Here is a 17488-nt window from a genome sequence, read left to right as displayed (position 1 = left end):
GGGGGAGGAGGAGGAGGCGGCTGCGGCCCCCGGCGCGGGGGAGGCCGGACCGGGCCGCCCGGCTCCTCCTCACGCCCCCCGCGGTGCCGGCTGTCAGACAGCGGCTGCCGCTTCGCCCCCAGCTCTGACGGAACCGGACAGCGACAATCCCTGCGACAATCCCTGCGACAACCCCAGCGACAACCGCCGCCGGGCAGCACGATGCCATCCCCCCCGCACCGTGTCCGTACCTGCTCCGCCGCAGCGCAGCCACGCCGCCCCACGCCATGGCCGCCGCCATCTTACCGCGTCGCCGCCGCCTCCTCTGCCGCCTCCCGCGCTTGAGGGGAGGGAGACAGGCGGGGGGCGGGGCCAGCGCGGCTGAAGGCGGGGCCAGGCCGGTGCGGGGAGGCGGCCTGAGGGGACGGGGTGTGGAGGGGGCTTTGCCTGAGGGGAACACGGTGTGTGGGGACGGGGCCGGTCCTCAGGGGAGATACGGAATGGGACACGGGTTTGGCTGTTCCCCAAAGGGGGATGTAGGGTGTGTTGAGGGCTGTTCTCGGGGGGACAAAGGGAGAAGGGTAGGGACAGGGCCGTCCCTGAGGTGATGTGTGAGGGGAGGGCTGTCACTGAGGTGATGTGGTGTGGGGCCGGGGCTGTCCCTGAGGGGACATGATGTGGGGAGAGGGCCATCCCTGAGGTGATGTGGTGTGGAGCCAGGGCTGTCCCTGAGGGGATATCATGTGGGGAGAGGGCCATCTGCCGTCCCTGAGGTGATGTGGGGCCAGGGCTGTCCCTGAGGGGACATGATGTGGGGAGAGGGCCGTCCCTGAGGTGATATGGTGTGGGGACAGGGCTGTCTCTGAGGAGACATGTTGTGGGGAGAGGGCTGTCCCTGAGCTGATGTGTTATGGGGACAAGGCTGCTCCACAGAAGGAGGTATAGTATCAGGACAAAGCTGTTCCTCAAAGGGAGGTATGGTTTGAGGAGGGGACAGCTTCTTGGGGAGTTGAGCATGAGGCAGTTGGGGTTCAGCTGCTTCTCAGTGTTGCTGTTGACCACAGATATGGGAGTACCAGGGGTGTCAGGGCATGGATTTTACTGGCAGGGGACACAACATGGGACAGACACAATGCTGTTCCTGCAAGTGAGATGTCAGGCAGGGTAGTGCAGTAATGTCTGATCCTACTTTGGTTGTCCCTTGCCTGCATCCTAGCAGCAGAGAGAGGATTTTAGAGAGATTATTTGGTTTCCACCCTCTTAGATGCACACCCAGATAGATGCATAGATGCCACATTAGTGAGAAGTAGCTAATTACCATTTTCTGACAGTGGTAGAGGGGTAGTTTCATAGGGTGAATCAGTAGGAAAAGAATTCTAGAGTCTGTTGCTGTGTTTCCGCATCCTCAGTGCTTTAGAACATGGTCCTCTCAGCTTACTTGGTTACTTTACATCTGTAATTAATGTTTGTTTGTTTTCCTGACCAGGCCTAAATGAAGTCTACAGCATCTTCATGTCATTCTGCTTTTTTCACATCACCACAGAGAGCAACATAATATCTGTATCAATATCTTAGACATACACGTATCTTCTATTTTTAAAGATGTAAAATTTGGGCAGAGATCCAGATGCAGCCCTCATGTAACACTAATAATATTAGCTGACTGAGTTGTTGGGATGTACATATATCCTGAGCTAACATAATGGTAGGATTGGCAGGAAGTAAAGACTCAAAGAAGGTGGGATTTGATCCTGTAAAGTGCTTTGCTACAAGCATTGCAAGAGCCATTAGCTTTGATGTCTAACTGCACCCTGCTGGTGGGCCTGACTGACAAGTTTCACCAGAAATGATTCAGGAGTGATTCAGAGGTTAAGGTGCAATTAAATGAAACACACTTGTTTATAATGTTAATATACATTGACTGAACTGGTTAATGGTCTGTCCTGATCTAATCTTTCTCCCTGGAATTAAAAATAAATAAGTGGACCTTTAACTATTTTAAAATTACTTTTATCATGTGTTCTATTCTTACATTTGGTGGGTTTTTTTTAACATTTGAAAAGATTATAAAGACTGCACTCACTGAGAAACAAAACATTCTTCCCAAAGGATACTGCCCTGTGCTAGGCCTGTGCCTGTGAGCCAAGGCAAAGAGCGGGATGATACCAGGGTTGCTCTCAGAAATGAGTGAACAGAGATCTTAGGGCTTGAGAACGTTTGTTAAGGGAGTGCAGGATGGAGTCAGAAATGTAACTCTTCTGTGATCAGCTTAGTGGGAGACATAACACCTCAACAAATGTCGCAGGCCTAGTGAGGGAGCTTAATGAAATGCAGAGATAAGCAATGGAATCCATGTATGTAGGTGCAAAAGAAGCAAGTGGAGAATAAGGACTGTGAATTACTAGGGAAGAGTACGTAAGGCAACAAAATAAATTTGGGACAAGTATTGGCAAAAATACATGAAGCAGACAAAGTACTAAGAAAATCCATAAGATGAAGAAGGAAAACAAAACTAGGAAAAAGACTTTCTTTCTCCAAGGAATTGACTATAGGAATAGTCAATTCTTTTCTAAATAGGAAAGCTGAAAGCATATTAGCAATATTTAATGCATCATCAGATCAGTTCAGTATGCACACTTTTGCTTATACATATAAGTGTGTGTGTTGAGGTTTTTTCCCTGCTGTAGAATTAATGATGTTAATCATGGCTGCTGTAATTAAGAGGTAATGTTCCAGGCTAAGCGTTAGAAAACAGGAAAATAAGCCAGCTTGGATGAGACTGTTGTGCTAGAATGGAATGAAGAGAGTCAAGAAAGCCAACAGTGTCACAGCTCTGTTCTGAATTCTTAGGGAGCCATAGGATTACTTTTTCTTTAAAATTACTCAGTAGATAAACCATTATCAGGTGAAAAAATAAGGTAAGAAGGACCCCTCAATATTCTATAGAGAGATATATTCAGTAGTTTGGACAATTCACTTAGCTTTAGATACCCTTTTTGTAAGATAAATGCAAGTCTTGCCTATCTCCCAGAGGTACTTTGGTGCCTTTTGAAACAGGAGAAGCACAATTTATTTCAAAAGCAGAGGCTTACATCTCTTCCTGTGTCTGTTCATAACAAAGCAGAAAATGCACAGACATTTTCCATCTGTGGGTAGGAATAAGACCCTGTCCCTTTCTCCTTTGCATATAAAGATATTCCATCCTCTGACAGTTTGTTTTATTTGTTAAATCTTGGTTTATCCTGTTGATGCCTAAAACCCCTTTGTTATCTTCCAGAGCCTTTGGTCATCACTGTGGAATTCCTGGTATGAGAAGGCAGAGCGTCAGGGTAGAGAGAGGATCCTTGCTGAACTGCTGTAATCATGAAGACAGTGATTTTAATTGTCCTAATCATCTTCACTTTGCTGTCTTCAGGTAAGGCTGATGTAGAGAGGGAAAGAGAATGGTGACTTCTGGATGGGTTACCAGGATACAAACTCTAATATGCTTTGATTTTGCTTTCTTCTGTGCAAAGAGGTTGTAGCTAGAACTGTGCCTGTGGTTTCTATTTGCCTGTACTTTTCCTGTTTGATCATTGGCAGATGGTGACCCTGTTAGTTTTGAAGCAGCTTGATACTCTAGTTTCTCGGCAATTCAGTGAAGATTTGTTTTCTTTGAATAGTTGAGGTCTGCGTACTCATTAACGCTGTCAAAAGTAATCAGTGTATTTCAACCTGCACTGCTCTAAAACCACAATGGGTTCTTTTTTGGAACTGTGCTGAAGTAACGTCAAAACAAGTAGAGTACTAATGTCTGATCCTATGCTCAAAGAAATAAAAACTTCAATGTTTTAACTGTAAACATTATTCCAGATTGCCAGAGAACCAAATGCTTAAACATCTGGAAATGACAATGTTAGAGATGTTGTAGTGTTTTCTATGCATTCAGTCCTGGTTTTCATTACATGGTGTAAGTGACATAACTGCATGCTATTTTTGTATATAATAATTTCTCCTTAAATGCTTATCTTCTTGAGATGAATATGATGATATATTTCAGATTAGAAGGCATTTAATAGGAAGAATACAAAATAAGTCATAGCACATCCAAGATGGAATAATTGGAGCCTAAAGCAAAAGAGGACGTGTCTGGACTACTTAGGATGTAGCTTCATCGTCAGCTTAAACCAACCAACCCCCAGACTTCCCCTGGAAAAGGAGGTTTCACCTTCTCCTCCACCTTAAATGTCATCTTCCTTCTTTCTGCTGGCACTGTTCAGTTCTGGTTTTTATTGGTTACTGAGTTTTCAGCTGCAAAAATATCTGATAACTGAATAGTTCAGTTCTGCTACAAATTTATGGAGTGTTCCTGTGCAGTTTATTTAATCTCTTTGTTTGGCATCCAGAAGGGAAGATAATTCTTACTAACTTCCCGCTTGGAAGAGGTAGGATTGTAAGGATTTTGTTGTTAGTGTTTATTCAATACTCTGCTCAGCACAGTACATGATTCTTCATTGTCAGCAACCGAATTGTCCCTAGTTTCTGTTTTTCATTGTGGGTGTTGTCATGGAAGATAAACCTTTCTATCTTGAGGGAAGTGCAGCAAGTTACTTGTCATTGCTGAGGCAACACTTAGATAGTATGTTGTTTAAAACCAGAAGAAGGTCCAAATCATAAAAATGCCATCATAATTTCAAATAGTCCCACATGCTCACTTTCTGGATTGAGGGATTTGGTTTAACTCCTTTGTAAAGTAGCATTTAGATGTGAACTTCTTCCAACTTAAGATTTTCATACTTCTCATACCTAAGGTTTTCTGAGTCTGGAGCACTCATGTGGGTCTTATTATTTAAAATCAAGTAGTCCGTGTCTGGAAAGAAAATAGGGACGAAATACTGTTCTAACAAAGCATGGGGCTCAGTGGGAAATGCTGTTCTGGCAAGGCACGTAGCTCAGTGCTGGGAGACAGCTGGGGCCTGGAACACCAGTTATTGTCTGTTCAAAAAACAACAATCCCCCCTCTAAAGACTAAATTCAACAAAGCTAAAGCAACTTGATCCCCTGCCAACATCCTCCCTCCATGCTTCTTGTTCTTTTGCAGGCTTAGTTAATGACTCTCTAGAACTTTGTAACAGAAATACTAAGATTGGTATGGATAAATTTTTGCATGTGTGCGTGAAAGCACCAGAGGAAACAGCAGAGCAAAGGTTAACAGAATGTCCTGTATTGATAACCAAGGACACAACTGGCAACAATAAAACTGACAAACCCTGGGGAATGCGTTGTTTACATCAAGAGGTCTGTGCTCTGATAAGGTCACATCACAATTGGCTTGTTAGGAGAAAAACTGCAGTCTGATAACAGGCAGATGGTAACCCTGCACTGTAAGTGCTGTTCCTCTTCTTGCTATCCCGACAGGAAAACAGACCATAGCCATAAGGGTGTCCTTGCCTTTGTTTCCTCATTTCGGTTAGCAACCTTGCCAAAGATTCATGGAGAATGAAGCAAGGAAGATTCTGAGGCAAAAGATCATGATGTAATAATTGATTCTTGAAAAATCTACCTAAAACTAGTTTGCTGCTGCCAGTCAAGAGGAAGCAAAGAGATACAGTAAAGACCCAACAACAAAGATTCATTGTCTTCCATGCTGGGCAAAAGAGCTCTTGGTCAAACTGCTTGGGCACATCTCTTGGGTGCCTGTAAGTAGGTGGATATGTGAGTGCGAGTGAGCAGAATGCACTTACTTGTGAAGTTAAAGAAAATAAAATAGCTTCCCTTTTCATAAGGTCTTAAACTGAGGTTTTTTTTTTCACTGAATCCTACAAATCTTGACTTCTGTGTTGATCCTACAGGGAAGAAATTCCGATGGTGCACCCTTTCTGACCTAGAACAGAGAAAGTGTGCTGAACTCTCCAAAGCACTGACGGCTGTGCTGCCCCTTGCTACTGCCAACTCGTTTACTAGGATTTCTTGCATCAGAGCCCATAATACATATGACTGCATTGATAAGATCAGGGTGAGTTCACAGAGATTTCTAAAACTGATTTTGAGTCCAACTCCTCTTTTGAAGAAGAAACTGCTAAACAGAATCCATGGGAGAATAAAAGGATACTGAAATGATGGTATTGCATGTATGACAAAGTATATGGTAGCTTGAGAGGCAAGAATTAAAACCCATGAACATTCTACTAGATGTACTATTTTATCCCAGCGAACGTGCTTGCAATCTCCAGGAAATAAGTAAAAAGCTACTTGGAAATAAATGGACAAAACCAAGCTACTAAATTAAGAATTGCTCAGAGCATCCCATTGCTTGTGGATTTTGGTCCTACTCTGATTATAATCAGTATTTTCTCTTCCCTTTCTTCCCTACTATTTTTAGCCCCTAGTCAATCTTTTCTGAAGTAAAGAGCAAAAGCCTTTTTTCATACAAAAATCTTTAATTTCAATAAGACGTCTGACCATTTGTAAGCTGGTAGGCTTCATACCAGTTCTGAAATTCCATTTTCATAATGCTGTATGCTTTGAAAAAAATCACTAATGAAAAAGGAAGATAAGCATTTGATGTAGAATAATTTAAATAACATACCAAAAACTTTTGTTAATAGACTCTAGTTCCATTTTCTGGATGGTTATGGAAAGATTACAGCCAGGAGAACTCTCAGAAAGATTTGGGGTCTTGGGGGAGCAGCAGGAGGAAACAGTAGGAGGAAACAGTTGGCAACAGAATTGTGTTTTTGGAATGGAAAGAAAGAAAAGGTGATACTGGAAAAGGACAGGTGTTTTTTGAAGGTGACTGAGCCTTCATAGCGAATGTTTCACCATGCTTAGTAGCAGAGATTCAATTAAAAACAAAGCAAATGCTTGGAAAAGCCACTGGTTACTACTTCTCAGGCAGAAACTCTGCTCTTTGAAGCTGCTCTGTTTGATTTGAGGGTTTTGCTGTTTTTAAGGTGAACAAAGCAGATGCTGCCTCCTTGGATGCTGGAGATGTTTACTCTGCTGTAAAGCTGTATGGTTTGACAGTGGTGGCAAAAGAGATCTATGAGCAAGGTAGGTTCATAAAGCAAAAGAATAAGCTGTACTTCTGATTTGGCTTATAAATTGCTGTGCAGTGAAAGGCAAAGCTTAAGAATTCTTGAAAAAAGTCTGTATGTTTTCATTAACTTTACAGGAGTATGGAGGTGACTAACAACTATTTCTAAAGTACTTATTGATGATGAACAAAATATGAGTGGTGCGTTGTATCTAGTAGCCTTTCTGTATGTCACTGTGACAAATGGTCTGTATCTACCTGTGCCTGCAGCACTAGTGTACTGGAGTTCTACATCTTGCAGGGTTTTATAAGGGTTTTATTCCATCTGTGTCAATTCTTACACCATGCTCTTTACTAGCACAACTGAACATTTACTAGCAATTTCTTGAGAGACTAGGTTCCCTCACGAATTAATTCTCTCCCTCTCATTCTAAAGAGACAGGAATGTAAGGTGGAGAATCTTGTTATGGTAAGATTCCTCTTAATTCATAGCAGACCTGAACAGTCTGTGCAATGAGTGATTTTTAACATAAGGATAAATAAGTCTGAGCCAAAATCAAGCATACAGTAGAAAATACTTCACAATACCTAAACAGCGTGATATAAGTGTTCAAAATTCTTGAGAAGCATTTGCATTGGGTGATGAAGCTGGATGATCTCGCAAGCCTTTTCCATTAGATTTTTATGTTCTTGCTTTGCACATCACTTGCATCGCTCAGTTTGACAAGGTGCTGTGTAACCAGGATATGGTGAAGTTGCTGGCATGGGTACCTATGTTTCATATACCCAAGATATTTTCTTTTCTTTAGCCATGGTCACAGAAGTAGTTGAACTCCTTTACACAGATGGAAGCTGCAGAATTGGGATTTAGTTATTTCTGTTACATATTTTGTCCTATTGCAGGGAATTGTGTGTTTGCTGTGGCCGTTGCCAAACGAGGAACTCTGGATATCCAGAGGCTACGAGGTGCACGCAGCTGCCACAATGGAGCCAGATGGACATCAGGCTGGAATATTCCATTTGGCTTCCTCCTTGCAAGAAATGATCTTTCCTGGGATGAGGCGCAACCTCTGAGCCAAGGTGGGTGATAGGAGCCATGGGGCTATGTCTCTGCCCTCAGCAAAAATGACTGAAATACAAGCAGGTGTAGAATGAACTGAGCCATGTGGAAACTGAAGGGCATTGTGGATGAGATGTGTCTTGGAGTGTTTTTGATACTGGCTCTTGGGTCTCTTTAGAACTTTTCTAGTGATCTCGAAGCAGCAGAATTGTTACCAAAACAGGAAATCTTTGTGTCCAGTATGGCACAGGGAGCAAATCTTTGCAATATCTAGCCAGCACAAAGATGGTTTCAAACAAGCAACATTTGATCACTCTGTTTCCAGAAAATGTTTCAAATTTGAAGTTTAGACAATGAAGCTGAATTTGCTGATTTATTAATGTATTTATTAAAGCACTGTAGTCCTAGTTATGCCTGTGCTATATTTGCCCCCTTTTCTTCCATTTTTTCCCATTTGACTTTTTTCTTTCTTTTTCTTTTTCTTTGTTTGTTTTTTGTTTCCTTCTACATCTGCAGTAATCAGTGATTATTTCAATGCAAGTTGCATTCCTGGGGTTGGAGTTGCTGCTCCTCGACTGTGTGCTCTCTGCCAAGGACAAAAATCCTATGTCAGAGACAAGAACCACTTCTGTGAAACCAGCAGTAACGAACCCTTCTACGACTCTGAGGGAGCCTTCAGGTGAGCTCTGTGACACTTGTACTGAATTTACTTTCGGGGAAAACCACCTTGTGATGGAGGAAAGGCCAGGTGACATGTTAATAGGATGGCATTTGTCTTCCTGCAGGTGCTTGAAGAATGGAGTGGCAGATGTTGCCTTTTTAGATCATCTAACAATTATGGGTTCCACAGGTAATTCTAAAAACTCAGATTCCTTTTAACCTCTGTCTGTGCTACACTCTGCTTGGGAGTTTGGGGGATATGCCTATATTTTTGTTGTTTCCAGAGAAAATTCAAACCCTGCAAGCAGTTCTATGGTATTTCTTGGCTCTCCACACAAGTCAGAAGGAAACAGAAGAGAAAGGAGTAAGTGAGACATAATTGCTCACAGGGGATTCTTAGAATGGGAGCAGACAGGTGTTTATACAGGTGTTGTCTTCAGCCTGAAGTCTCTGATGCAGCTGTCAGTATTTGCATTGCCTGAGTTATAAGATTCCTTTAAAAATCCAGTGTATTGAGCTGCTAGAACATGCAGTTCCCATATACCTGTTTAGTATCTTCATACTCAGTTGAGCACAGCATCAACATTTTTGAAGGTGGTTATCAGTAGTATTTGCAAGTAAATATTTTTAAACAAACATATTTATTTAAGAGTATTTTGGAGTACCCCTGGCTGAGGTCCCTCTCTTTCTTAAGAGTGTATCGAAGACAACTTTCCCAAGTGTGCTTAATACACTTTATTTAAGAGTATTTTGGAGTACCCCTGGGTGAGATCCCTCTCTTTCTTAAGAGTGTATCAAAGACAGCTTTCCCAAGTGTGCTTAATACACTGTGCTGCTTGAATAATCCTTGAGCAACTTCCTCTGAAAAATGTTCTACCTTCCATCTCTGTGCCTGCTGCCAAGTCACATCTCATTTCATAGATTCATGAGTGTCTTCTTGTTTCAGAGGCAGAACAACAGGAATATGAACTCCTGTGTCCTGATGGGACTACGGCTGAGCTCACCGAGTACAGCACCTGTAACTTGGGCAAGGGGCCTGGCCGTGGCATCATCACCCGCCACAACTTCCAGAAGATCACCAACAAATTTCTTGCCATGATCCAAGTGAGTGGGTATTGTAAGCTGTATATCTCCAGACACAAGCTTTTCTTCCTTCTTTCTTGAGAAATGTCTAGTTAGTATGAATAAGGACTAAAAATTGGTTGTTCTGTGGAAGGGTCCATTGGCTTCTGGAACAAGGTTTTACTTCTCTCTAAAGTGTTCCTCTGTAGAAGGCTAGGAATAAGTAAAGAAGGGAAGAAACCATAACACCCAAAGTGGAAAATAGCTAATAGTGTTCATCCTGCCCTGGAACTTCTATGAATTCTTATGTAGCTAAGGCAGACACATAGGGTCAGGCAGGTTTTACTGTTGTTCCTCTCTTTTTCTCAACTTAGAAATAGTTTCTGTTGCCTTGACATCCAGGAATCTATTTGAAGCTGAACCTGAAATGCATATTTAAATACAAATGTAAAGGATTTATGAAGCCACCCAGCCCTTAAAATAGTCCAGCAGACAGTGAATACTTCAACCCAGTGGGCTGAGTTGTGCTGTCACGGGGACTCTGGCAAATAGCAGTTGTACAAAATCTCTTCTTTATTGAGAGATCTTCATATGCCTTTTTCAGTGGAGTTATTAACACATATCTTAGCTGTGTTCTGCTCCCACCCCAGCAATGGCTATGCAGCAGTGTTCCTCATCCACACCTCAGTGCTTTCTTCTCTTCTGGTACCATCAGGCTGAACAAAGCTACTTTCCCCATCATGAAGCACAAGATACATTGTACCCTTTTACTGCACTGAGAAACACAATGTTTCTCACTCAGCTACACCCCCTCAGTTGCCTTTCCAGGGTAGGAGACATTGAGCACAGCCCAACAAATTGGAATAACTAAGATGAGAAAAAAATCTTTGAAGAAGTCAATCATATAGTGGAACCATCCACTCACTGCAGTACCTGTGGGCTTTGTCCCAGCGTGATGGAACCCTTGAGTGCTATGTTGGTATGAAGGGAGGGGAGGATGAGGCTGCCTGTTGATGAGCAGATTTGTGGCAATTAAAAGTGTTGTTCTTGTCCTAGCGCCTCTTTGGGCGAAAAGGAAAGGAAAGAGCCAGGTTTGAACTCTTCACTTCAGCACCCTTTGGAGGAAAGAACCTGCTGTTCCAAGATGCCACTCAGCACCTGCAGCTTCTTGAGGAGCAGCTGGAGATTGCCTACGTCCTTGGTCTGGATTATGTGGCTCTCCTTAAGGGTCTTGGCCATGAAGGTGAGAAGCCTTCCAGAGGACTGTAGCTAAGGAAAGGGAAGAAAAACTTCTCTTTCCATGTTATTCCTCCGTGTCAGGCATGAATGCATAGACCTAAACATCCCCTTAGCAAAGAAGAGATTAGTGCACAGGTGACATGATCTCACTCTGCTCCTTCCTTCTGATGCAGGGAGCTCTTTGGACAACAGTGTTGTGCGCTGGTGCTGCATCAGTGATGCTGAGCTTCGCAAATGTGAGGAGTGGGCACTGAGCATCAAATCCGACCCCTTGGTCTGTGTCCAAGCAACTTCCATGACTAAATGCATTGAAATGATCAAGGTAGGAGACTCCTTCTGGTCAGAGTATATCATAAATGGCACAGGGTGTCTATGTCCTTGTCTGAGCTGAACAAGGGGAAAAACAGCCTGTAAACTGGAGGAACCAGTGGGAATGAGAGGGAGTGTATACAGGGAAATTTCCAAGCCGTGGGGAAGTACAGCTGCTTGGTTACACAATTCATGCAAATCCTGGTTGTGTTATTTTCTATAATGCTGTTGGCAGAGTAGTGAGGCTGATGCTGTCACCCTGGACGCAACACATGTCTACATTGCAGGGAAGTGTGGATTGGTGCCTGTAGCTGCAGAATGTTATGGTAAGTGCTCAGGTGACCTTAGCATAAGGGAGGGAATCAAAAAAGTACCATTAAAATATAGTTAAATTTCCACAATGTATGATGGAAGCAGGAATCAATATATATGTCCAAATACTCTTCCCAGCTCTTCCACTAACTGGCTCTACTATTTGGTCTGGCTGTTTATTATATCTCTTCTGTTGACATGGCTCAAGAGTATTTCAAGGTTTTTGATGGGGTGCTGCCATGTAATAGGAATGACAGCAGTGACAACATCCTTAATGGGTGCCTCTCCTCCGCAGGGGGAGATTGTGCTGCTAAGAGCGTGGAGGAAACAAAGAAACAAATTCATCTGAAGCACAAAGGTAACAGGGCAACTTTGAGAAGGCAAAAGGTTTAGGTTTTCCTGAGGCTGCCTCTGGGATTTATGAAGGGATATATTTGCATGTTGGTTTGGGAAAGAAACTGCAGTGCATGTTCAGTAGGAGCTTTACAGATAATGCCAGGCAGCTGGGACAGGAGCTTTGTGGCTAAGCAAGGAGTGCAGATCCTCTGCTGTAGCTGAAGATATCATGACAGCATGAGGGAGGGAAGAAGGGGGCTGTACCTGTCTGGAATACTTAATTGCCTTGATATAAATGGTTGTGGTCATTGCTTTACAGTGCTGCCACCGGTTTATGCTGTTGCCTTAGCTAAGAAAAACACCAAACAGATTAATATCCATAACCTCAGGGGAAGGCGATCCTGCCACAGTCACCTGTACAGTCCTGGAGGATGGTTACTTCCTTCCAGATACACAGTGGGAGCTCTGGAGAACGACACTGAGAACTGTGACATTGGCTCTGGTAAGGGCTGCTCTGGGGTATCTGTTGACTAGACCATAGAAATCTGAAGCTCCAAATTTGGGCATAAAATGGAAATGGGGCCATGAGGGTTTGACCAGCAGGGGATGACTGCAGCCTCGCTGTGCTGAAGCAGCTCTTCCTCCTATCTGACAATGTGTGATTCTTCACACTATTTAGCCCTCTTCTTGCTAGCTGTTAGAATGGAGTTTCATTCCTGTCTTTTCCCTTGCACGAAAAGGCTTTGGCATACCTTGCCTTAATCTCACCTCAGTTTTCTCTCTTCAGTTTATCAGAGTTACTTTTGGAAGGGCTGCATGCCAGGAGCAGACGGAAACCTCTGCAAGGTGTGCATTGGAGACAGTGAGGTGGAGGGGGCTCGAGCGTCCAGCAGATGTGCTGCAAGTCACAATGAACGTTACTATGGCAATATGGGAGCACTCAGGTAAGCCTTCTGTCAGAGTCAGAAATGCAGAGCAATAGCCAGAATTGGCTTATTATTTTGCTGCTGGTTTCCTTTGGAGATTTTTTTTTTGTTAAGTAACTGGCTATATAAACTTTGCTAGCTTGTATTTTGTTTTGGTTGCAGTTGCTATGCAATGCTCAGCTGATTGGGGATTCAAAATAGTCATGAAACCATTTCCAGAGCAAGACAATGCTTCCAAACATGTAAGGCTTAGAGCATTGGTACTGACTCATTGAAGAGAAGGGCTGAAAGGCAGTTAAGTCAGAGCAGAGGTGATGTGGTGAGCAGCAGTGCAGGGTATGGGGGGCAATTAAACAGACTGGTGATATTAAAAAAAACATATTTGAAGCAGAGGCAGAGAAGAATATTAAAAGTGCAAGCACTTTTGTAGAAGATACATAATGCATTTAGTTGAATTGCATTCTCTTTCCTGGCCAGGCACAGATGAGGCTGCATGGACATTGTGCCACAACTTTGACTTGGAGCTGCTTTAAGGGGTGAAAGGAATAGTCTTATCAAATACATGAACACTGTCCACCAAGATCTATAGGGACATCACTAACTTCTTCCATATTACAACCAAGTAATTACAGATGAGGAGGATACTTCCACCTACTCCTATTTTTTAGCTTCAGGTGACTGTACACATATCAGTCATAGTGGCTGTCTGATAATTTCTTGGGTTTTTTCCTGCACTAGGTGCCTAGTTGGCAACCCCAGTGGAAGAAGCTTCGGAGATGTAGCTTTCCTGGAACACTCTAACCTACTCCAGAACATACAGAGTGAGATGCGGATATTCTCTTTTCCTTTGAGAATGTTCATTAGTGCCAGTTACTTCCCACACAGCAACTATCACTCCTGAGGATCAGCTTTTACAGGTTTAATCTGGGTTCATGAAGTTGTGTTTGCGACAGGAAAATTGCAAGAACCTTCCTGCATGCAGGTCTTCCAGTAAAGCTCAAAATTCAGACACTGTTCAGTTTTAGAGAGGAAAGAGGAAAAGTCACTGAGTGCAAAAATCAAGGTGTGTTTTGGGGGGTAAATCATCCTTGGAGACTGCACTAATTTTTGGGAAGCCCAAAGCTTCAAAAAAACAAGTGACTTTTCCCACCAGACTTTCTCCCACAGGCAACCATAGTGCATGTACACGTTTTTAATCAGAATTTGAAGAATGAAAATGGTAGATAAGAGCAGTGCCGTGGGCTCTTTGTGCTGGGAGATTTTCTGTGGCTTCCTTGTGACATGGCAACTTCCTCGTGTTGTTTCACAGACATTTGGGGAATAAACAGTCCAAATAGCTTAATAGGTAAAAATACTGCAAATTATTTTGTCTTTCACAGTTTCTGAAAAAAACATCGTTACTACACAGTGAAATGTTTAAATGCCTCTGGGAAATACTGATCTTTGCTACAGACTAGCAATTGGATTTTGTTGATGAAAATGGTTTTGGTTACAGTAGTTTAAATCCCTGCAATCTCTTAAATTATGCCCACTGCTCTAACAGCCAAAACATGCTGCCTTTTCCGAGCTGTGAAGTTAAAGGGAACTCACATTTGGTTCATCAGTGCTGATAAAGCACACTGAAATTCTAATTTAGGCAATTTCAGTAACAGAAGAGACTTTTCTAAGAGAGGAATCTCTCTAAAATCAAGTGGAGGTGTAAGGGCCGGGAAACCCACAGGAATTCATGCAGCAATGAGTGGTTTGTTTGGGGAAGCAAAGGACATGCCAGCTCAATTGCTTTGTTTTCCAAAAGTGGTCTGATTACTGATGAAGATGAGGCAGGATAAGCTGTTTGTGTGCCTTGATGTTACTCTAGTTTTTAGTTGACAGGTGCAGCTTAAGTTCAGTGTTGTGTCTCTTCAGAGAAAACACTACCCTGTTCCTAACAAACGACCAGGTAGCACGCCGCGATTCTTTTGAACATACTGACTAAACTTCTTCCTCTCAACGTTTAATATTTTGCATGAGATGCACCCTGTCTTCTGCTTTTGTTTTTAAAAAAGTATTCATTTTCACTTCATCTTCTTTTCAGATCTGGACAGCTCTGGTTGGGCAAAAGGTTATACCCCTGTTGACTTTGAACTCTTGTGTCCGGATGGCACGCGAGCTGCAGTCACAGAGTGGGCAGGCTGTAACCTTGGCCCCATTCCCCCCAGCGCCGTTATGACTCGACCAGTCACTGTCACTAAAATCTATGACTTTCTAATGAAATCCCAGGTAAAGCAGATAACAGGGAAAAAGTTAGCATGTTATCACTTGTTATGTGCAACTGCTGTAAACCCTTTCAAGATCAAAAGCTTTAGATACTAAATACATAAATTGCCTTTGGGTCCAATATGAGAGAATTAAGAATGTGCAGAAAAGACTGAGAAAATAATTACTTGCCTTCTCTGAAGGGGCATTTTGGCACCAGTTGCCATTCTGTAGTGGTTATAGTTTTGCTGAGAAATAAGCCGCTGCAAAACTGCATCTTTTTGTACAAATAAGGACAGTGATAGGTAAAAGTGGAACCTTTTTTCTGCTAGATGTTGCTATAAAACTGAGGGTCACCAGCTTAACCTACTATTTACGATCCAATCTTTGAAACTTATTTCTTCCCTGTTTAGGAATCTCTGGAAAGCAAACTGGATTCTGAATTCCATCTTTTTCAGTCATGGAAGTATGGGGAAAGTGATCTGCTTTTCAAAGATACTACTCAGTACCTTGTTCATGCCAGTCACTTGAGCTATCAGGAAATTCTTGGAGCGTCTTTCTTTCAACTGGCAGAATTGGTGTTTAATTGTACACCTGCAGGTAAAGTCAAGTTCTTAATTTTGAGATAGACAAAAATGCAAAGCAGGAAGCCTTCTGTGAATAGCCATTGCCCTTTTGTTGAAGTATGTTCTACATAATCTTGTTAGTAACAATTTTCCAAGGAGTATTGTGTTTGGAGCTCCTTTAGAACCTCCAAAAGCAGTGAATCTGGAGCTTTACAGGAACAGAAAAAGCAATACATTTTACAGCAAATATGAGGTTATTGAAATAGGACTCGTTTACTCCCACTGTGAAATATTTCCCTTCAATTCCAAAGATTGGTTCTGGGAAAAGGGAATCTAATGTTCATTTGGATATGCCAAACTGGGGAAAAATAGAAGAAATTTTATATTTAATTATTGAATTAACCTTGAAATAATTTAAATAATTTCCTTTTTAAAACGAGTGCACTAGAGAACTCAAGATCAAAATCTTTATAAACTTAAGAAATGGCTTTTTCATTATTTTTGACCGAAAGCCGTGTAATTGTATATAATTTATATTCTGCTGTTTTGGTGAATAGTATCTGAAGAATTTGTTATTTTTAAAGCTGATAGCATCTTTAAGTGTATACTTTCTTACTGGTTTGTAGGTATCTTAGATTTCTGCAAACAGGATATCTGTGCATCCTCATCGAACTGACAGCTAATACAGGGGCTTTGCAAGGTACATACATCACCATCAGTGTTGAAAACAAGGAAATGTGCAAGTCCAAGCTCTCCAAACAATCAGTGAGGAAACAATCATCTCTAGAAATGTATGCTGAATTCTCTTTTTTTTTTTTAAAGGCAGATGTTATGTTTTATGATAGTGTAATACTACTTATATGTCACCCCTTTCTTGTTTGGAGCATGGCATCGTGTGGAACAGCACGGGCCAGTCTGCATAACCCCCAGCACAGAACTAGGATCAGCAATTCTGTACAGCTACTATGGAGAAATCAGCATTTTTGTGGAAATAGCAGGGCCGATACCATGGACTAAAATACAGACTGTCATGAGTGGCACAGGTTAGTGAGTAGCAGTTTGCCTGGCTTGTCTTATAAACTGTTTCCACAGAAAAAAAATCAACTGACGTTTTGGTAGTTGCAGCATTGTCTTCCCTATCTGTGATTTTGGCTGCAGCTAGATAGTGCTTGTTGAATACACATATATACTATAGGTTGTATATGTAATTGCTATCAGAACCAGTAGTCTTTTCCGCATTTAACTGGGAAGAATGTGTTTGCTTTTTTAACCAAGGGTTTATAGTAGAAATCAAAACATTTTTCTCTCACGAATTAATGTGTTAAGGCATCTAAAGCCAGCAGAACTGGATGCTTGCAGCCTTAAGGTGAAGGAAAGCAACAGATATTCATCCTTGCCAAAAATTCCAACCCTTACTTTGCAGTACTTTGACACTTTGAATCTTTGATTCTCTGAACTGTCAATATATGATTTATCAATTAAACAGCATTGGTTTTACAAGCAGAACCTGCCTGAACATGACATGAAGCCTTTTGAACAGAATGTATCACGTTCCATTTTGCCTGTTACTGGGTAAAAATTTAGAGTGGGTGGCTCTTCATGGGCACATCTCACTTCAGTTTGCAAGAGGGTTATCACCTTCCACTCCTATGCAGATTTTTAATGAAAAAAAGTAAAATAAAAAAATTCTTCACCCAAAAGTTTCCAATCCTTGCTACATACATTGCAGTTATAGTAACCTCAGCTAGCAATAAATGAGATGCAAGTGGTGAAGACAGGCCAGCTGCAA

The 17488-nt window shown here is 42.1% G+C and overlaps 1 protein-coding gene across 1 annotated transcript; it reads left to right on the top strand.

Annotated features, from left to right (window-relative positions):
- Positions 1 to 117: 117 nt before the first annotated feature.
- Positions 118 to 17196, top strand: LOC106900758 (melanotransferrin-like). The gene is made up of 18 exons (XM_014962899.1): positions 118 to 222; positions 3257 to 3394; positions 5811 to 5974; positions 6912 to 7011; positions 7898 to 8074; positions 8571 to 8733; positions 8840 to 8904; positions 9661 to 9818; positions 10833 to 11019; positions 11189 to 11337; positions 11560 to 11650; positions 11932 to 11994; positions 12292 to 12474; positions 12760 to 12916; positions 13637 to 13719; positions 14973 to 15157; positions 15547 to 15733; positions 16326 to 17196. Exons 2-18 carry the CDS (start codon positions 3343 to 3345, stop codon positions 16373 to 16375), a joined length of 2214 nt encoding a protein of 737 aa, XP_014818385.1. The 5' UTR covers positions 118 to 222; positions 3257 to 3342; the 3' UTR covers positions 16376 to 17196.
- The last annotated feature ends 292 nt before the right edge of the window (positions 17197 to 17488 follow it).

This window comes from Calidris pugnax, unplaced genomic scaffold (assembly GCF_001431845.1).
Source record: "Calidris pugnax isolate Ruff unplaced genomic scaffold, ASM143184v1 scaffold32, whole genome shotgun sequence".
Taxonomy (NCBI): domain Eukaryota; kingdom Metazoa; phylum Chordata; class Aves; order Charadriiformes; family Scolopacidae; genus Calidris; species Calidris pugnax.
This window is presented reverse-complemented; position numbering and strand designations above follow the sequence as displayed.